General features: G+C 35.7%; 1 protein-coding gene across 4 annotated transcripts in view; it reads right to left on the minus strand.

Annotated features, from left to right (window-relative positions):
- Nucleotides 1-22,452, minus strand: part of NMNAT3 (nicotinamide nucleotide adenylyltransferase 3) — a 150,920-nt gene that overhangs the window by 15,689 nt on the left and 112,779 nt on the right. For all 4 annotated transcript variants that reach the window (XM_051985642.1, XM_051985641.1, XM_051985643.1 and 1 more), the window contains one exon: nucleotides 9,244-9,427. In XM_051985642.1, the coding sequence (XP_051841602.1) occupies nucleotides 9,244-9,427 (184 nt within the window). The remainder of the gene's footprint in view (nucleotides 1-9,243; nucleotides 9,428-22,452) is intronic.

Here is a 22,452-nt window from a genome sequence, read left to right on the forward strand (position 1 = left end):
TCCTTCTGGTAAAATGAAAATGAAACCCAGATTAATAAGGAATATGTTCTCATGTATCAATTGTTCCTCTCTATCCCAGAGCCACAGTGATTCACAGTAAGTAAAATCCACAACACTCAATTTACCATTCAGTAGAGCTTTGTTGCCATCACAACTTGGCAGATAAATACCACAATGGTATTTGCCCTCTGGCAACAAGATACCAAAAACATTTTCAAGTTTTACAGGCATGAGTTTGTGCTTCATTGGCAACTCTTCCTTAAAGTCTCCCAAATGCAAGTCAATAACTCATTACACTAATATGCAGAGCCTGCATACTGAAATTGCATGGATCATTTAAATAGCTAAATTATCTATGCTGTGCACTAATCTCAACTTTAAAAAATCCAATTAAATGCCTTCTGAATAAATATTTCTAAATTTATAGTCTTTTTTTTTTCTACTTTAAATAAAAACCTGAATTTGAAGGCCCCAAGAAACATGGAGCTAAGAATTCAAAACAAAATTTTAAAACAGAGCTATACAATGTTAAGAAACAAAAGGGGTCTCGTATTCTTTCATTTTGTAGATAAGGAAACTGAAAGCTGTAGGAAAAAAAAAAGACTTGCTTATCATCATAAGAATAATTAAAAACAGACTTAAGATGTGAAAGTAAGTCATCTGCATCCAAATTATCAGTTAATCAAGAAGTACTTCTCAAATTCATATGATGTACCAGGCACTATGCTAATATTATAGCTACAAAATAGGATAAAACAGTCCCTGACTTTCAAGAGCTCTCACATTCTAACACTGAAGACAACATGTATATAACTAGGCATATACAGGATATAAATACAGTAGAGAGAAGGCAATGTGAGATTGGAAGACACTAGCAGGTGGGAGAAATAGAAAAGACCTCCTACAGAAGGTTGGATTTAAATTGGAGTCTGATGGAAACCAGAAAGTGGTAGAGGTTAGCAGGGAGAGCACTTCAGCCAGTCAGTAAAAAAGCAGATTAAAAAGATGAAAGGTCCCATTTAACGGACAGTCATTAGTTCAATAGAGAGATCAATGAAGGAAGGAAGTTGGAGGAAGAGAAATAGAAGACTGGAAAAATAGGGAGGAAGCAGATTATAAAGAATTTTAAATAACAAAGGACTTTATATTTGATTATGAAAGTAAATTGGGGAATCATTGGAATTTAATGGATTTTCAATAGAATTTACAATGTTTATGAGAGAGTGAGAGAGAGACAGAGACATCATACGATGTGCATTTTAAAAAAACAGCTTTGGAAATTGAGTGCAATGTGAATCAAAGTTAGGAGAGATTTGCAGGAGCAAGATCAATTAGCAGGCTACTACAACAGTCCATCTTAAAAGTGACAAGGGCCTGAAATAGAGTAGTGGTTTTGTGAGTGGAGAAAAGGGGATGTCTAGAGATATTATGAACATAAAACAAGACTTAGAAATTGATTGGATGTGTGAGATGTGGGATATGGGTGACTGAGGACCAAGGATGATGTATGAGGGGTGTGAACCTAGTTAACCAAGATGGTAGGGTCTTTACATAAATATGAAATGAGGTCAAAAGGGAAGTTTTTTGTTTTTGCTTGTTTTTTGAGGAGGAAGATAATGACATATTTTGGACCTGTTGAGTTTGAGATACCTAATTAACATCCAGTTGAAGATGTCCAAAAAGCAGGTGGTAAAGTGATACTGCAGCACAGGAGAAAGAGTAGGTAGGATTGGATATATAGATTTTGGAATCATTTACAAGGATTATAATTGAACCTATTGGAGTTGATGAGATCACCATGTATATTACTACAAAGAAGACCAGAAAAATACTCCTGGGAGATACCCATAGTTAGTGGATATGAAATAGAAGAAGGGATCAATTATCTTCACAATTATCACACTAAGGAGTGGTCAGATATAGGAGGAATTTCAAAGAAAACAATTCCCATAAAACTTAGAGAGGCAGGAGTATCTAGAAAAAAAGAGTGACTGTGTCAAGTGCTGCAGAGATGTCCAGAAGGATAAGAACTGAGAAAAGGTCACTAGATTTGGCAATTAAGACTTCACTCGTAACACCGGAGAGAGAAATTTTACTTATGGGATGAAGGTCAGATTTCAGAAAGCCTGGAAGAAACCAAGAGGAAACAGAGGCACCTAGAATAGAGAGCTTTTTCAAGGAGTAGGGGAGAAGGAGAAGAGAGATGTGGGACAATAGCTATCAGTAATAACAGGATCAAGTGAATTTTTTTTATGGAGGAGACATAGATGGATTTGCAGGAAGCCAGCACAGGAGAGAAATTTATGAAATAATGTGGGAATAATTCTTCTGGAATTCTTCTGGAAAAGAATGAGATTGGGGTACATGTACAAAGATTTCTTTTGTTAAAGAAAAGAACCAACTCTTCATTGTAGTGAGGGAAATGAAGGAAGGGATAGTGGAAGAAAATATTTTAGTATTATGGAATTCCTGGGAATTGATAGAAATGGACATCAGGATTTAGATTATGTAATAAAATTGGATAATATAAACTTCAGTGGAGGAGAGAATGATGGTGGTACGAGAATCTGGAAGTGGTATTGAGTCCCTCACCACAAGCAGTGAGTTCAGGGTATTATTGAAAGTACTTCCTGTATATAAAGGGTGGTGGTGAGGGAAATGGTATCATTAGGATGGCATCAAGTCTCAGTGAGTGGCTTGAGGTAAGTAGGGAGAAATGTTTATAATGAAAAGTTTATTAATTATGGAACAGGCGTATCAGAAAATACAGTGGAAAGGTAAGGCAGATCTAGATTGGGGCATTGGGAGCTTTGTTTTGAGGTAGATGGAAGTAAGAAAGAGAGAAGCTGGAGTTGGGTAATGGAGTTTATACATCGGGAACTAGAGGTTCAAAGCCTCTGGGATGGAGAATGTATAAGAGTTGGGATTATGCTAATTTATGTTTATGTAGCAAGAGCAAGCTGAGCACCATGGGAACTGAATTCTGTTTGAGGTATAGAATTTGGCTCCTTTCTATAGTACATTAGCAACATAGCAATTCTGAGGGATTTCTTGGCTCCAAGATTAGAGTATATCAAAGAGGATTAATGACTGTCCATTTGATAGCCTCTAAGTGAAACTGTGTGTAGAGAAAAGCTCCATATCTCTCTTTCTGTTTCTCATTTCTCTTTCTCTCTCTCTCTCTCTCTCTCTCTCTCTCTCTCTCGATCTTTTTCTCTCTCTCGGTCTCTCCTCCCTTCCTTCTTTCTTCCCTCTCTTCCCTCCTTCCTTTCTCTTTCCCCTTTTTCTCCCTCTCCTTTTCTTTCCCCTTTCCTCTCCTCTCTTTCTTCCTCCCTCCCTCTCTTCCTTCTTTCTCTCCTTCCATCCTTCCTTCTGTCCTTCCCTCCCTCCTTCCTTCATTCCTCCCTTTCATCCTTATTTCCACCTCTCTTTCTTCCTTCTTTCCTCCCTCCCTTCCCTCCTTCCCTCCTTTCCTCCTTTCTCCTTCTTTCCTCCCCGTCCTTCCCTCTCCCTATCTTGCTTTTTCTTTATTTCCCTGTCTGTCTTCCTGCCTCTCTCACTTGGTTTGGAACCTAGCTTTCTATGGACTCGGAGGAAGGAGGGAACTTCACGGTCCTCTCTGCTGGGAATATCTCACAGGCCTATGAGAACATATGTTTGCCTAGATGAAAGAATGAACCACAAGACCCTGGCTGCTGCTTCTGTTTTGTGTCTCTTTTCCCTAAGGGCAGGAGATTAAAGAGCAATCCTGAGAGGAGACTGTAATGGACTTGATGTCAACTTGTTAGTTGGAGAATTCCTAAACTAGTTTTCTGATAAAAGGTGATTTCTACACAGCTTCTTGGAAAAGGACACCACTGTTAGTAGGATTTTAAAGCTGAAAGATTTAAAGAGCTAGGTTTTGCTGGTCAATATATCTGGACTTGTAAGTTTCCAGGCAGTAGAAACCCAAAGTGAACATGAAATATCCTTTAACCACCCTATAAAGTTGTCTTCATCTCCTTGGAGTATATAATAGGAGGTTGGTTAGTGTTTCATGTTTTAAGTATTTGTCAATGTGTAGTTATGAGTCTTTTGTGTTCTAAGCATTTCTTTCGTATGGAGGAAATAAAAAGCTGTCATACTTTATATCTACTTTGTACACTGAGTATCTTTTCTATAAGGCAATCTATTAATCCCTTGTGGGAAGTTCTAGATGTGAGCCATACCTCAGCTTTACTTAAGAGATTTCTTTTAGAACAGTGGGCCAGGGGAATAAATAATAGAGTATGAGAAAAATATTATTCTCTTTTCTTTGGGATCAAGCTTCCCTAAGAACTGAATCTTGGCCTACTTGAACTCAGATCCCCTTGTGGGAGGATTTACTCTCTGGGACACTGGCTATATCCATGTAGTGCCTTAAAAGCTGAAAAGCAAGGGGAGGATTGTGGGAAGATGGTGGAATATGTTAGAAAATTCCAAAATTTCAAATTTCAAATTTTCAGATTTCCCCCACAAACAAAATAAAATTGTGTCTCAGGTTGAACATAGATTGGTGAACAACAGATAAGACTTGTAGCAGAATAAGACTCCTCCAGGGACAATTCTGAGAAAACTGGAAGAAAAACACCATGATTAAGGTTTAGCCAGTGTGAAGTGCAACTCCTCCCCCATGCCAGCTGGGCAGATACAGCCAGCTAGGAGTCCCAGGGCCAGCTGGGTTCCAAAGTCCAGGAGTCCAGGAGGATTGAAGGAACCTTTACTGAGTAGGAACACCAGACCCAGCTACGTTGCAGAGAGGGGTCCTGGGTGAGAAGGAACCAGCACATGGGAGTAGAGCTTTTGTTTTAGGATTTCAGGTCAGAGGGTTGAGCTAAAGTGAAGCCAGAGGCACCATTCCCTTCCCCACCATTGAAGGACTAGAGGTGGTAGAGGACACTAATAAGCTCTCATTGAAAAAAAAAAAAGGAACAGGCAAAGGAGGAAAAAACCCAACCATAGCAACTTATTATGGTAATAGGGAAGACCAGGGTTCATCTTCAGAAAAGGACAGTGAAGTAAAAAAGGCTTCTTTTACCCCAAAGATTAATGTTAAATGGCTACCTGTCCAGGAAAAAAAAATCATAGAATTCAAAAAACAAAAACGAACAAACACAAAACCCCCAAATTCCCAAATCAGTTAAAAAATCAAATGAGAGAGATTGAGGAAAAACTAAATTAAATTAAGAACCATCTAAGATAAACAAGAAGACTATAAAAAAAAAAGTCAACCAATTAGAAAAGGAGACTTAAAGAAGAAAATAATTCTTTGAAAATTAGAATTGGGCAAGGGAAAACCAGTGAAATTAAAAGAAACCAACAAATAGCAAAACAATATAAAGAATGAAAAAATAGAAGAAAATGTAAAACATCTTATTTAAAAACCCCAATAGATCTGGAAAAAAGATCAAGAAGAGAAAACATAAGAATTGAACTATCTGAAAGCTGTGACCAAAAAAAAAAAAAAAAAAAAAAAAAAAAAAAAAAAAAAAAAAAAAAAAAAAGGAATCCTGGCACAATAAAAAAAAAATTATCAAAGAAAATTGTTCTGAAGTTATAGAACATGAGGAGAAAGTAGAAATAGAAAAAAAAATCTACCTATCACCATCTCAAAGAGATCCTATAAGGAAGATACAAGACATTATTGTAAAATTTTGAAACTCCCATATCAAAGAGAAAATTTTACAAGGAATAACAACAAAAAAAATTTAAATATGATGAGGCTACCATTAGAATCATACAGGATTTATTAGCAGCTAAAATAAAAGACTGTAGGTCCTGGAATATTACATATCAAAAATCAAAAGAATTAAGCCTATGGCCAAAAAGCATATTCAGCAAAACTGAGTATAATATTGAACAACAATAACTACAACAAAAAATGGACATTCAATGATCTTGCAGATTTTCAGGATTTTATCTCAACTAAACATCAAAGATTAATTTTAAGAGACCAGTAATAATAAACTGTTTGTGGGAAACTGTTCATGAAGATCTAAACCATATGTCTAAGAATGACATTAGTAATTGGGTAGTCCAAAAGAAAATGTTGGGGCATAGCTGAATATGATGACTTTAAAAAGCAAAACTAGTTATGCCTTGAATAAAATTATTATTAGGTTCTCCCCCCCCAAATTCTTTTTCCTTGCCATTAAGACTGGCAGAATTGAGTCAGGAAAAACCTTGAAGCTCTGGCCACTTTACATTCCATTGTATCATAAAATTCAGGTGTATTATCTCGATTCTTGCAAGGATAATTACCTCTCCATTTGAGTATTCCTCCTCATCTCCATGTCTCCTGCCCTCCACCTTCTTATCTTGACCCTTATCTTGTCAGGATTAAGTTATGGCCCTTTTCTGGAATTATGGCTTGTTCATCCTCCCAATGTCTTCGTCCCGCCCCCCCCCCCCCATTTACCTTTGTTTCCCCTAAGATTGCAAACCTTAGTTAGCTATAAAAGTTCCCTGCCTCAGTTCTTCAGTGCTAAATGATTTTTGAACATAAGTTCCATTTGGCTGGCTAGTCTAAAAAAACTCTCCACATTAAAAAGATTAAAACCCAATCTCTATCTTGCCTCAATTCTCTGGCATTACACCATCTAGGAAAAGGTAAAAACAGGAATTCTGCCATATTAATAAGGTACAGAGGAAGAACTGATATAAAAATATTACTAGATGGGATGGAAGCCTGGTAATTCTGAAAACCTCATATTGGCAATGAGTTAAATGGGAAACAATACAAATATATCCACTATGAAGAATACAGCACTTTCCAAAATCTATAAACAAATAAGGGAGGAAGAAACAGGATAACATGAGATATAAAAGGATATGCAGATTTATAATTACTAATTCTGCATTTCCTGCCATACCATTTTTATACTTTTCTCTTTCTTTTCATCCTTTCTTTCCCTGTTCACCAGTGTTTTTCTTCAGGTATGTAGATTTCTGTCAGTGGGACTAGTTGTGTAGATTAATGGGAAAGGGATAAAAAGAAAGAGAAAGGGTGACATAAGATAAGTTGGGGTACAAAAGGGTGTTTAGATTAATAGAAATGGGAAAAGGTGTGTAGATTAATGGGAATGGGATCAAGAGGGAGGAAAGGATAGGGGGAGAAGATAAGGGAGGAATCCATAGGTGGGGGGCAGTTAAGTAATAGCAAGGCAAGTTAAATATTAGAGTTAAAATAGAATTAGCAGGGATTAGAAAATGAGAGATATACACAAACACAATAACAAGGATCAGAAGTAGAATTCGATAGAAAAAAAAAAGTAGAGCTAGAAATCATTGATCTTAAAGTCAAACCTAAAGATTCATTCAATGGAGAAATCTATATTATATGTCATCCATATTAATATTGTTCTAGATGCACATCTATATATGTGTATATGCATATGCATATGTATATATGTATATACATATGTGTATGTATATACATACCTATCACCACCTATATATTTATATATAAGAAAATAATAAGTGTAAGAAAAAGAATAAGAAAAAAATTTAAAAGTTGCAAAACACTTAACATCATTATATTATCTGAAGGTGATAGTAATCCTATATGTTAGGTATCAAAGGTATAATTCTCATTTTATAGAAAATGGAGGCTCAGATAATTTATGTTACATGTCTGTGGTCACACAGTTATTAAGTATAAAAGTATAAAAAGAAAAAAAGTATAAAAGTATAAAAAAGTTACTAAGTATAAAAAGTAGAAAAGTATAAGTATAAAAATATAAAAAAAGATATTAAGTATGAAAGTATAAAAAAAGTATATAAGTATAAAAAGTATTAAAAAAAAGTATAAGTATATAAGTATAAAAAATAATATCCAAATATTCCTATGTCCAGGAATTCATTCAGTCTAGGGTTATTTTCCAAGCTTCTACAATACCTTCCATACTAGACCAATTGTGTCCTATCCTGTATCATTGAGGTCACATATCACTTTTTGTGACCTTCAAATGTGTGCTGTTGTTTTTGCATGGCTGTCTAAACAAACACAAAACTGAAGATGGCTTTGATAATATCATAGATACAGGCTTAGTGGTGAATAAGATAGGTCTGTTTTTTCCTGGACTTTTATATAGCTGTTTTCTCTTCTTTATCACCACAGCATTGACTGTAATATAATGATATAAAACTGATCCACTGTTTAAAGTGATTTTCATTTGCCAATCAGCATTTTCACACATGACATAAAACTTATAGTGTCTATGATCACAGATGACAAGCCATCATAAGTTCTCAGGGTTGAAAAAGAGACTTCAGAGATCATCTAAGTTCAACATGAACTTGAAAGGATTCCTTTTATAACATCCCTAACAAGTGGCTGTCTAGGTTCCACTTGAGAATTTCCAGGGAAGGGAAACTCACTCCCTCTTGAGGCAGCCCATTTCAGTGTAAGGCAGCTTTAACTGTTTAGATTTTTCTTATTTAAAATTTATCTTTCTGCAACTTCTGCTCATTGTATATAGGTTTTGCTCCCTAATGCAAAGAATAACAAGAATATTCCTTCTTGAACACAGAATCCCAATAAGTACTTGAAGGTAGTTATTAAGACCCCACTTCCCTGGGGTCTCCTCCACCAAGCCTTCTCTTAGAATCAACCATTTTGTAATAAACAGATCCAATAAGTCATTTTAAAGATGTTGCTTCTTTGAAATTTTAGAAAATCTGGGTTCAAATACAGCCTAGGACATTTACTTAATTTTGTGATTCTGGGAAGGTTGTCTAAGTTTTGATTCAGTTTTCTCATTGGTAAAATGGGGGTAAGGATGATACCTTTTTGAGGATGAAATGAGATAATATTTATAAGATGATGTGAAAACCTTAAAGTGCCACATAAATGCTATTTGATTCTATATATGTACACTATGGGGAAAATGCAATCACTATTTATACTGCACCTATCAAATCCATTGTCCAGTCTATAGTCCAATAGTGGCTTTTGGTCTACTTAAAAAAAAAAAAAAAAGATTAAAAATACATGTATCTTGTACTGTGATAGCTAAAGGACTATTAACAATTTAACTATTAATATCTCTCAAGGAGTGAACATTTCCTTATTTGTGTTTAAGAAGGTTTAGTCTTAGGTCTGCTTGTCAACTTTTTCTGGCTTATTGTTTTTTTTTTTTTTTTTTTTTTCTTAATCCAAAGGTTTCCATGTAAACTCCCTGTGGTTGTCATCTTTCCCAGACACAAAAAGAATGCTATTATTACCTTAACACTTTTACTGTTTCTATCCACTCCTTTTGTTCACTCTCCCACTGATCCACTCGAATCCAGCTGGATGTCTGTAGTGCCAGTCGTACCATGGAGACTCGGTGTTTTGCAGCTGCAAGATCTTTCTTTCCATAATTGTCATTTACTGGTGAAATTATGCCTTCAATCACCTGGTACATTCCTTGGTAAGAGAAAGTAGAGATATTTTATCCATTTATGGATATACATAATGGGATTCTGAAATTTATGCAAGTGCTGAAAATCAATGTATGTATTCGTCAGTTTATACTGTTCAAAATCCTATTATGGGAGTATTAGCTCCATTAAACAACATTAAAAAAGAGCTGAATGAGTATATAAACTCCTCTCAAAATTCATTTACAAAACAGAGAGTCAGGCTAACTAAAAATAAAGCTAGTGAATTCTGAATTCAAACAATTGCACCAAGATAGCAATTTGAATGACTAAATGAAGAATTGGTTATAAACAGTATTGGTTCCTAGCTACCAGCATAATGCAATGGATTGAGATGGAGTCAGGAAATGTTCAAACTCAGTCTCAAATGCTTACTAGCTGTAGGGTCCTGGGCAAGTCACTTAACTCTGTTTGCCTCAGTGTTCTCATCTGTAAAATGAGATGAGGAAGGAAATGGCAGATCACTCTATTATCTCTGCCAAGAAAACCCGAAATGGGATCACAATGAATTGGTCACAACTGAACAACAATAACAACCACCTGCATGTTACTTAATGGGATCATTTCACTTTCTCATGATCTGGTAACCATAGTTATATATGATTCCTTTGGCCCCAAATTGATAGATTTTTAGAAAAGATAATAGACATATGACATTTAAAGCAAGCTAAGCATGGTATACCATCTTCCCTGACTTTGCCTGACAAGAAGGTCCCTTTACATCTGGGTAGCTATGTTAATGAAATATGAAAATAAGTTTGTCGATTGGAAAAACGATTCAGAAGTAAATACTCCAAGAACTCACAAGTGAAGACGACATTTTAAATTTAGAATAAGAGATAACTCATTAAAAGCCAAAAAGTTACATTCATTTTTTTAAAAATCAGAAACTAGGCCTTGCAGAGAGTAGTCTTAGAAAGCGGGACATCAGAATCTTCCAGGATGCTTGTGAAGGCATCTTAAGGTACAACATAAGTGCTTGGGCCTACTCAACTGTTAGTAGTTTGGCTGAGGTATAGAACTTGTCCATAAAAAAGAAGCCAGTGATGAAAAAAAGGCTGGGTTTTGAATCTCAGATCTGCTATTTATGTGACTTTAGGAAAATTCACTAAGTTTTTCATTTGAATAGATTCAGATGAAAAGATGTGGTTCAATGTTGCTGGTAGTAACAAGTTCTAATTCTTATTTGCCTTTACCCTCTTTGGGTGGGCTGTTACTTCTTTCCAGTCAGTCCATTGGCTCCTCCCTTTGGCATGGCTTTTCCCCCACAACTTCCTTAGTTCCTCCTCTGGAAGGAATAGTTTTTTAAAACTGGGTTGTGGAAGATAAGGAGAAGAAAAATTACAGGATTTTTCTTCTTCCAATTCCAGATAGCTAGTCACAGCCTTTCCTTGCCTGACACATTACCTAGAGAGGAAGATTCTAGTATTAATTGTTTCCTTTGTTTTCTGGGAATTTGTAACATGAATCAGTCATTCTCCTTCTATAGCTCTGAGCCCCTACTTAGAAAAACTCCACTGGAAGAAATAAACAGCAGATGAGAAATTTGCCTATCTCTTCTCCTGGGCATTCCCATATTGTCTCTATTCTTTGTGTTGGTACAATGAAACACACACAGATGAATAATATGGTGGTTATGTATTTATCATGAACACCAGCATAAAAGAGACTAAGCAGAAAGATTAAAAAAAAAACAACTTTAAGAACTAGAGATGTTTTAAGAAACAGGGACATGCTTCCTCTGGTAAAGGAAGAAAGAAGAAAAAAGTAAATAAAGGAATCACTCCCTGTAGGTTTGTTGTTCACAGGGGTGTTTCAGCAGCACTGATTATACTAACACTTCTCATCTATGATCAGCATCCTTAACCTTAGGCTCGGAGTTCAGAACTGAGGTTCTCATAGATGTACTATTCCTTCCCTTGATTACACCTTCTAATTCTACCATTTGTCAAGGCAGCTCCTGGGATATTTTCTTGAGTTTCCTTTCTCATGCAACTCCTGTATTCACTTAAGACTGGAAGGGCTAGCTTATCAAAATGTGAACCCCATTGAGTCATTTCTCTGGGGTAGGGATAAAGAAGCAAGAATAGAAACAAATGAATGATTTCTGTCCAGATTTCTGCCCTGTCCAGAAAGCCTCCACTTCTAGCATCCTGAACTCAATCAATCAATAATAAGCATTGATTAAGTGCCTATTATATATCAAGTGCTAGGATTGCAAATACAAAGAATAAAATTCAGAATTGCAATTAGATTATAGTCTAATAGGGTGTACATATTTATATATGTGTATATGTACATACAAAATATAAACATAACAAATACAAAGAAAATAATTACAAATAAACACAAAGTAGTTAAATACAATTTAGTTAGGGAGAAAAGGCACTAGCAGTTCAGGAGTTATGAAAGGGCCTGAAGTAGAAGGTGGTACTCAAGCCCTTTCATGAAGGAAGAAGAGGTTGTGAAAGAGGCAAGAAAGGGGTTCATTCTAGACATGAAAAATGGCCAGTGCAAAGGCATGGAGATGGGAAATAGAGTATCATATGTGAGGGATAAAGAGGCCACTTTTCATTATACCGTAGAATGTGGGATGTACAGCAATACATTGAAGCTAGAAAAACAAGTTGGTGTAGACGAGATGGAAAATGCCATCCGCATCCAGAGAGAACTATGGAGACTGAATGTGGATTGAAGCATACCATCTTCATCTTTTTGTTTGCTTTTTCTTTCTCATGTTTTTTTTTCTTGTGTTCTGACTACATATGACTAATATGGAAATATGTTTTAAATGACTGTACATGTAAAACCTATATTAGATTGCTTGCTGTCTTGGGAAGGAGAAGGGGGAAGGAGGGAGGAGAAAAAAATTTGGACTCTTGTTGGAATCCTTACAAAGTGTTAAGTCATTAGAGTTGATAGAGACAATAATTATCTAATTTAGTTCAGTATGATTGATCTGATCCTAGGAGATGTTATGGGCCAGAACTTGAAACAAGGTAATAAGTAGAACTGAAAGAAACAATGCTTGTGTTCACACCTTTAGAGAGCTCATATAAGCAAGAAGTTCTTAGGGCCAGAGAGCACTCTGGGAGGAAACCCATAATCCCACTCTCAGATTCCCACAATCCGACTCTCAGAGGAGCATAAATAGAGCTTCAGTGAGCCAATCAAGGGAGTTCAGAGAGAAACCTTCTCTTCGAGGCAAGACAGATTCATTTCATCTTCCACCTTTGTGCTGGCTGGAGGCTGGAGGCTGAAGGGAGCAGAGGCAAAGGACTAGCGGCAAGAGCTCTTGGAACCAAGGAGAGAGAAGGTCTCCAGAAAAACTAGCCGAGCCCCAAGTGAAGGGGATAAGATTTTGGAAGAGACAATAAAAGACTGTACTTTAATCCCTGGCTGCATTTGGAGTAATTATTACTCAGAGCTGAAACTAAGGCTGCTTTCAGAAAACCTCCCTAAGAAACCTGCTCCCAGAGAGAACCATCTTATATTTTAAAGAAGAGAACACCACAGACTCTTATAAAAATGAAAGATGGAAACTATCTTTCATGTAATTGGAAAAATAAAATATTATTGGGAAAAAAACAGGTTAGTGTCAGTTTGTAAAAGATTTTTGAAAGAGAATATGTTAAGAAAATGTATATCAATATACATAATGTATATAAATAAATAAGAATGAGAATAAGACAGAATAAATACAATAGTTTGTATTTTATCCTAAAAGCAATAGAGATCCACTAGAGTTAATTGAGTAGGAAAATGACATGGTCACATCTGTGCTCAAGGAAAATCACGATGGCAACCATGGATGATAGACTGATATGTGGAAAGACTTGAAGCCAGGAAAGCAATTAAGAGACTGTTGTAAAGATCTAGGGGATAGCAGATTGTATATACTTAGGTGTTTTCTGTGTGAGTAGAGAGAAGGGGATCAAATGAGAAAGAAATGGAGAAAGACATAGAAAGATATAGTAACTTATTGAGTATTTGTGGTGAGGAAGAGTAGGAACTCAAAGACAATTCTGAGGTTATAAAGATAGGAGATTGGAGAAAAGATGGTTTCTTAGAGTGAAATAGCAAAGTTTGAAAGAGGGGATGATTTGGGAGCAGGAAGATACTGAATTTAATTTTGACCATGTTAAATTTGAGTTGTACAGAAAATGCCCAGTTTGAAACACCCAGTAGTCAATTGGTGATGTGGGAGAGAGGTTCAGTAAGATGATGACTGGGAAAAGACCATCAGCCTTTGTCATTAAGAGATCATTGTTAATTTTGGAATAAGTAGTATCAATTGAATTAGGACAGATGACAGATTGCAAAAGGAGGAAGAGAAAGAGAGAGTAGATGAAGTGAAGACAGGTAGTATGGAAAGCTTTTTTCTAGGGATATAATCAAGAAGGAGAGGAGAGATATGAGTGATGGAATGGTAGGATCTAATGAAGGATTATTATTCAAGAGAGAGGAGATGTCTGAAGTTTTATTCTAATGGGAAAAAAAAGAAATGGTATCAAGAGCACACAAAGAGAGATTGGCCTTGGAAAAAAGGAAGGTTTTCTCATTCTTAAAGGCTGGAGGAAAAGAGAAGAGTGAATGATGATTCTTAGAGGGTTAGAGATGTGGAGGAGAGAAAATGGAGCTCATATTAAATGATCCCACTTTTCTCAGTAAAGTAACAGGTAAAGTAAATGGCCTCACTTTTCTTAGTAAAGGTAACAGATCTCAGGTGAGGGATGGTTAAAGGAGAAAGATGTGTGAATTCAGATGTGTACACCATAATGGAATGGTGTACAATTATACAGAGATCCCAAAAAATCTCAGTGTAGGTTTTAAGCTTTGGTGGTTTAAAACTAGGGCAGATAGCCTTCTATCAGTTGCTATCCTAACAATGGAGGAAGCACTGGGCTTAGAATCAGGATGATTTATCTTTAAAAATTCAAATCTGGCTAAGGGTACTTACTAGCTATGTGACTCTGGGCAAGTTTGCCTTAGTTCTTCATCTGTAAAATGAAATGGAGAAGAAAATAGAAACGACTGCAGTATCTTTGCTAAGAAAATCCCGAATAGGGTATATAATCATTCACTGAGATTATCAATAAATTTGAAGAATGTGTCTAGAGAGGAAAGAGATAGTTGGGAATAGCTTCTATGGGGAATGAGAAAAGTTACTCAGAGAGGAATAAAAGTCTCTTCACTGCAGGGAGGGCCCAGTTGAAGTTGAATAACATTAATTAATAAGGAACCTACTCAACATCTTTTTGTGTTTTGTTCTGGGTTCCAGCCTATGAGCAAGAAAGGAGGTTATGGAGCAATCTAGAGATGAAGTTTGGGAAAAAGATGATGATGATAGGAGAAAAGCAATGAGGTAATTAGTGAGCAGAGCATCTTTTAGGGATAAAATGGCCAACTGTAGAGTTGAGATTAGGAAGGGAAGAAAGTAAAGTCAAAGGCCATTATGGTAGCTTTAGTAGAGGGACTAGAAGGTGGAGGGATTGGAAGAACATTGGGATTATCAATCATAGTGAGAACAAAGAATAGGTTTAAGAAGGTTAGAAAGAGATGCAATGATAGGAGGTTATGGCTAGATAGAATATCAAAGTTTTCAATTCAAGAAATGGAATACTTGTTAGTAATGTTGAGATCCAGAAGGTGACATCTCTATATTGAGCTGAGGTGGAATGAAAAATTACGTCATGGAATTTAACGATGTTGAGGAATGAGGGAGCTGGGAAGTATGAGAGAGCATCAGTGCAACAGATTCTGTATGTAAAATTAAAAAAAAGTTGGAACAGACTTTATTGTATTTTATCCTAAAAGCAATAGAGATCCACTAGAGTTAATTGAGTAGAAAAATGACCTTCCCTGTCCAGAATTATTATATACCTATGATCCCCATGGCCAGCCAAAATGGTACTAAAGGTGAGAGGCAAATGACATATCTATCCATGTAACTTATTTCCTAAGAGACATTCCCAATAGAACAATAGTTTTAGACACAGTAGACTCAGGTAGCCTTTCTGTCCTCAAGTATCCTTCTCAGAGGAGATCAAGAGTCCATGTAATTTGGTAAAGCCTCTAGGCAATTAGACATCCACAGGGATCAAAAGGTAGAACCAGGACCCGGATCAAGGTCCTAAGCTATAAATTACATGTGAGAGAGAGAGAGCCTAAAAATCTGTTTAATTCAGTCACTTGGTCTTGTTAGTATATTTTAAAAAGAGGCCTGGTTGGTTAGATGCATTCACAGGATTTCCTTGATGGGCCTCTATTGGAGGAGATGTTGGCTTATCTACTCATTCTTTTGTATAGAAGGCAATTGTGCTAAAACTTGTTTAAGAAAAAAAAAGGAAGCTGACCAAAAATTAGTTTATTTTAAATCATAACAGAATAATAAACAATCTTCTTAAACTTGTTGCCATCTAAATTGCTAAAAAAATTGTTAAAAGGCACTAAAATGAAAGGGATATAGCTTTCAAAGAGCTTAGCTGAAAACCCAGAATTGGGCTCTTAATTGAGAACTTCAACAAATGCTTAGTCTGCACAAAACATTATGCAAAGTTCTTGTGATACCAAGATGAAATAAGACATGGGCTCTGTGCTTAAGGAGGCTTATATGAGAGATAGTACATGTAGATAAAAATGAAAAATGAAAAGAATGTAATACATTAAAGGGGTAAAAATAAAGCATATGAGAATTTCAAAGAGTATGTCATCTCTATTTCATGGAAAATCTGGGGGCAACTGAACCAGACCTTTAAAGATACCAATATGTAATAATTCTGTATATATGAAATCTCTTGATGCCCATTTTTTTGTTTTCTGCCATTTCTTTCTACAAAGACACTACATCTGATGATTTAGATAATCTTTCTGAATTGGTCTGCATACTGATTACTGTTAGAGCACTGAGATGAGATAAATCAGTAAAAACAAATGAGCCACAAACACAAAAAAAGAAAATCATGGAATAGTAAATTAAGAAAGACTCTACATCACTTCTTATTAACATGGATAGGGAAGCAACAGATTGCCTCGTGATGATAAAAATTTAGACAATGGGTATGTACATATTTTAAATTAACATTAACAGTATTAGATACCTAACAGGCTTCAGTTTATTAGTTGTGATTTGAATTAGATTACCTCTTATGCCCCTTCTAGCTATAAAGGTCCTACAATAAATGAATTTCTGCCAAAAGTTTTCCAAACTCTCAGTAAGAATCCTGGGATCTAGATTTTTCGGGGTCAATGTACTTTAGAATCCTGTTTGTTCCTAAGGCATAAGCCTCTCTCTTAGTTTAGTCAATGGTCCTCATGAAGCTTAACCCCTTTACCACTCACCCCCTTCCTCACCTTCTTATCTCTTGTCAAAATCCAGCAACAATTCAATAAGCTGTTTCAGCATACCAGCTAGTGGCATTAACTCTTATTTCAATCCTTTTTGGTCTAGAGATGTGGCATTGTTCACTCTTACTCACTACTTTTTTTATTAGAATTTTCTGTCTTTTTGAGAAACAGGAGAGCCAATCAAGTTAGGAATAAAGTTGTTGGTTAGTTCATTATTAATGAAAGGCTGGATGCCTCAGTTTTCTCATCTATAAACTGAGGGTTTTAAGTTTCAGATTTATTATATTCCTCTCCTCCCCTCTCTTCTCTCCCCCCCCCCCCGTTAGTTCTTCAGAAGTGACTTTCCTAATATTTCCTCAATAGATTAACAGTTCTAGACCCAGCAGAGCCAGGAAGCCTTTCTGACCTCAACTATTCAATTAAAGACACATTCCTAGGAATATATATCAGGGTTTTAGTCTCAAGTTTTTCCCCAAAAGAATGATAATCCAAGTTTTAGAGGCTGGCTCCAATATTTTTAAGTAGAACTTCATCCTTAATGCTAGAACTATCTAGTTTGTTTGATTGATTGATTTTCAGATGCTAATTAAAAACAATGGTGTACAATTATACAGGGATCCCAAAAAATCTCAGTGTAGGTTTTAAGCTTTGGTGGTTTAAAACTAGGGCAGATAGCCTCCTATCAATTGCTATCCTAACAATGGAGGAAGCACTGGGCTTAGAATCAGGATGATTTATCTTTAAGAATTCAAATCTGGCTAAGGGCACTTGCTAACTATGTGACTCTGGGCAAGTTTGCCTTAGTTCTTCAAATGTAAAATGAAATGGAGAAGAAAATAGAAAACCACTGCAATACCTTTGCTAAGAAAATCCTGAATAGGGTCATAATCATTCACTGAGATTATCAATAAATTAGAAGAACATAGGATAGTTTACCTTTCAGATCTATGGAGGAGGAAGGATTTTGTGACCAAAGAAGAGCTAGAGACCATTACTGATCACAAAATAGAAAATTTTGATTATATCAAATTAAAAAGGTTCTGTATAAACAAAACTAATACAGACAAGATCAGAAGGGAAGCAATAAACTGGGAAAACATTTTACAGTTAAAGGTTCTGATAAAGGCCTCATTTCCAAAATATAGAGAATTGACTCTAATTTATAAGAAATCAAGTCATTCTCCAATTGATAAATGGTCAAAGGATATGAACAGACAATCTTCAGATGAAGAAATGAAAATTATTTCTCGCCATATGAAAAAATGCTCCAAATCAGTATTAATCAGAGAAATCAAGACAACTCTGAGATACCACTACACACCTCTCAGCTTGGCTAGGATGACAGGAAAAGATAATGCTGAATGCTGGAGGGGATGTGGGAAAACTGGCACACTGATGCATTGTTGGTGGAGTTGTGAATGCATCCAACCATTCTGGAGAGCAATCTGGAACTATGCTCAAAAAGTTATCAAACTGTGCATATCCTTTGATCCAGCAGTGTTACTACTGAGCTTATACCCCAAAGAGATACTAAAGAAGGGAAAGGGACCTCTATGTGCAAGAATGTTTATGGAAGCCCTCTTTGTAGTAGCCAGAAACTGAAAATGGAATGGATGCCCATCAATTGAAGAATGGCTGAATAAATTGTGGTATATGAATGTTATGGAATATTATGGTTCTGTAAGAAATGACCAGAAGGATGAATACAGAGAGGCTTGGAGAGACTTACATGAACTGATGCTGAGTGAAATGAGCAGGACCAGGAGATCATTATACACTTCAACAACAATACTGTATGAGAATGTATTCCAATGGAAGTGGATATCTTCAACAATGAGATGAACCAAATCAGTTCCATTTATTCAATATTAAATAGAACCAGCTATACCCAGCAAAAAAAAAACTATGGGAAATGAGTGTGAACCATAACATAGCATTTCCCCTCCTCCTGTTTTTGTGTGCTTGCATTTTTTTATTTCCTTCTCAGGTTATTTTTACCTTATTTTTAAATCCATTTTTTCTTGTGCAGCAAAATAACTGTATGCATATGTATACATATATTGTGTTTAACATATATTTAAACATATTTAACATGTATTGGTCTACCTGCCATCTAGGGGAGGGGGTGGGGTAAGGGGAAAAGTTGGAACAGAAGGTTTTACAAGGATCAATGCTGAAAAATTACCCATGTATATATCTTACAAATAAAAAGCTATAAAAAAGAGTCACTCACAACGAAATGACTGAACAGCAACAAAACTACACTAATACTTTTTGGGATAGCCTGTATAATACAATTCTTGACATGATCCAGGACACGTATAGAGAAAGCTCCATATACAATTCTTCTTAATGTCTAAATTTTTACTCTAAACCCTGATGATCCTTGTAATAAGCAAGTTTCCTTATATGTACTTTCAGAATATTGTTGGATTATTCATATTTTCAAGCCAATATGAACACTAATTTTGTCTATTTATATTTGTTTGTCTTTCCTTTGGTTCAGAGCATAAGAAAAAAAAAAAACCTATCATGCAATCAAGACTTCTTTATTGGCTGAGAGTAAATTTGGGATCATTCTCTAATGGACCAATGAGCATGATCCAACTCAGTTTGAGTGTGATCTAGGGTCTTTGGAGACCAGGAGAAGAAGGCAGCTCTTATGGTAGTGTTGGGCAAGAAAGAGTCATAAATGTCAAGTCACATATGGAGAATTATATCTAAAAAACTGTTCCTGAATAAGTTTTCCTTTATTTGTACTTCTAATTATATTAGCCTAATATACATTTCTGTATTTACATATATGTAAAGAAGATTTATCAAGGGAGGTCCCAATCAATTTTATGAGTTCTTCATAAAATGATTTTCATAGAGTTCAAGTATAACTGTCATACCTCTTTCTATTCAGTGAATTCCAGTGGCTCCCTATTACCTTTGGAATCAAACAGAAATTTGTCTATCAGGTAAAACACTTTCCTAACTGCTTTTCCAGCTTCTTTATACATTATTTTTTCATTTTACAGTTCTCCCAAACTGACTTCTTTTACCCTCTGGTACATTTTTTTTTTTAAGCCAATAGTCCCCTATGCTTGGAATGCACTTGCCCCTTATCTCTGCCCCTTACAATCCATTATTTCAGTAAATTTGCCGCTCAAACACTACCTTCTACATTAAATCTTTTCTATTCAGTCCAGCTGCTAGTGAACTCTTTCCCAAAATTACCTGCATTGTTTGTTATGCAATTACTCGATTTTTTTTTTGTATAAGTACCATATCTCTCTATATATATTGCATCTGAAAGAAGAAATGTAAATTCCTTGAAGGCAGGGACTGTCTCATTTTTTACTTTGTATCCCCAGAACCTAGCACAGTATATAGCATAAATATTAATTATTACTTGCTCGCTTGATTAATTCAAAGCCCCAAATATCCCTATAAAATAGGATAAAGCTAGGATCAGCTTCTAGAAACTTGAACAAATTGATTGATCTCTGCCAGCACTTTAAAAGGATTCTTTTAGCGTTCAAAAACATTCTTACAGTCTCATACTCCTCTGAGGCAATGGCTTAATAACATTTTGGACTATAAAGATTTCATTATTTTCACAAAGTATGCCTCAGCACATTTATATCACCCTATTATTACAAATTACTATAAATATTTAAAACAAAACTACACTTGTCAAAACAATTGAGAAAAATGTTTTGTAATGTTACTGCTTTTTATTTTGTATTATAATGTAGTCTAATGTTCAAAGTCTGGTAATTTGTAATGTGTTGCCCAGTTATTAATGTGAATTAATGAGGCTTTGCCAGATTTTAAATGACTTTGATCAGTGGTCCTCATAGTTAAGTGATTTTGGAACTGCTTTTGCAATCACCATTAACAAAGGAATCCACATTACTACTGTATATACTGTAGAGTCTAAAGTAATACCATATTCTAATATAGAGATCTCGAATGGCCATAAGTTATATGTGAGAGAATAATAAGTGGCTCAAGGACTGAGTTGAATATTATTCACTCTGATTACACTCTACCATTATAATTTTCTAAGTAAAAGAGATAAAAATATGGATTGAGACTTCCTATTTAGGAAGATTAAAATAGGGATTTATTCCTTATAGAGCATATAATATTAATTTTCGATTTTGATCTTTAAATTCCTGTCTTAATGGATTGTTCAAGAGTTGACAATTTAAGTGCAGGAAAAGTGGCTAATCAACCAGCCAGTGTAGTTTCTAATTACCTATTCTTAATAAAGCATCATGCTGGGTGTTACATGAGAGTAATACAAAGAAACATAGGATATTCTACCTGGCAGAGATCATCACAGATTTGTTTAATCACGGATTTGTTTAATTAAGGAAAGCTCTATGAATGAGTTAGAATTTGAAATGGACCATAAAGGACAGGTAAGCGCTAGGAGAGTGAAAGATCAGGTGGAAGGGGTAAAAGGGCTCAAAGCTCAGAGTGGGAACTCTAAAGAGGAGAACCACAAAGGAGCAACTTCTTATTTTTTGAAAGATAGATGAGCCCTTAAATGCCAGATTATGAAACAGAAACTTTATCCCATTGGCATTCTCAGTTTGCTGTATATATCTAATGCTTTCTCACTTCTGTGACTTTTATTGTACTCAACAACTAGAATACTCCTCCATTCCCAAGATTTCTTGTTTTTGGAAGCCACTGAGATTAAGTGACTTGTACAGGATCACAGACAGTAAGCGTCTGAGGCAGGATTTGAAATGGGGTCGTCTTCTTGACTCCAGAGTCAGTGCTCTATCCACTGAATCACCTAGCTGCTCCCTAAGGCTAACTTTTGAAATCTTAACCTTTAAGGCTAGTTCAAATGCTATCTCTTTCATGAAACTTTCCCTCAACACCTTGATTCAGAAATGATCTTGCTATCCTTAGATATTGTACTTCTCCTTGTATTTTAATCTATAATGATTCAGGGGGTACTGCAATATATTGCATAGGTATGGAGGTACCTTCTCTACTAGATTGTGAGCTCCATAAAAGCAGGGATAAAATGGCATGATGAAAGCAGTATTTTAAGTATTTAAGTATTTTAAAACTAATTCATCAGCATGGAGAAGGATGGATTAGAAAAGGGCAAAATTGGGAGCAGGAAGACCAATAAGAGGCCCCTCTGGGAATCTGGCTGTGACAGCAGACTCAAGCAGGAGAAAAACCATAGCTATGGACATACAGGAATGGAAGGGAGACATTCAAAGGAAAAATAAATAGGGTAAAGACCCTGGAGTTTTCAAGTTCTAGCTCTGCCACTAGCTTTCTGTATGATCTTGGACCAGACACCTGGCTCTCTCAACTTCAGCTGCTATATCTGACTGAGAAGAAAAACACAAAATCTATGGTATGATCCTAGAATTGCCTCTGTAGACCATGATGAAGAAAGAAGACTTCAACATTAAATGTGGTATTGAAATTATATATTAAACAGAGAACACCACAGAAATCAGTGATGAGTATAAGCTTGAGTGAACAGCAGAAAGCCAATTAAATGTATTCTGGTTTGAATGAGGCAAATGAGGGCCAGCAAGACAAAGACAAGATATTAATAATGAGTATCAATTCAAAATAGCTCAGTTCTCTTTTTCTGATTACACAATCCTATCCACACAGCTCTTTTCCTGCTGG

This window comes from Antechinus flavipes, chromosome 3 (genome assembly GCF_016432865.1).
Source record: "Antechinus flavipes isolate AdamAnt ecotype Samford, QLD, Australia chromosome 3, AdamAnt_v2, whole genome shotgun sequence".
NCBI lineage: Eukaryota > Metazoa > Chordata > Mammalia > Dasyuromorphia > Dasyuridae > Antechinus > Antechinus flavipes.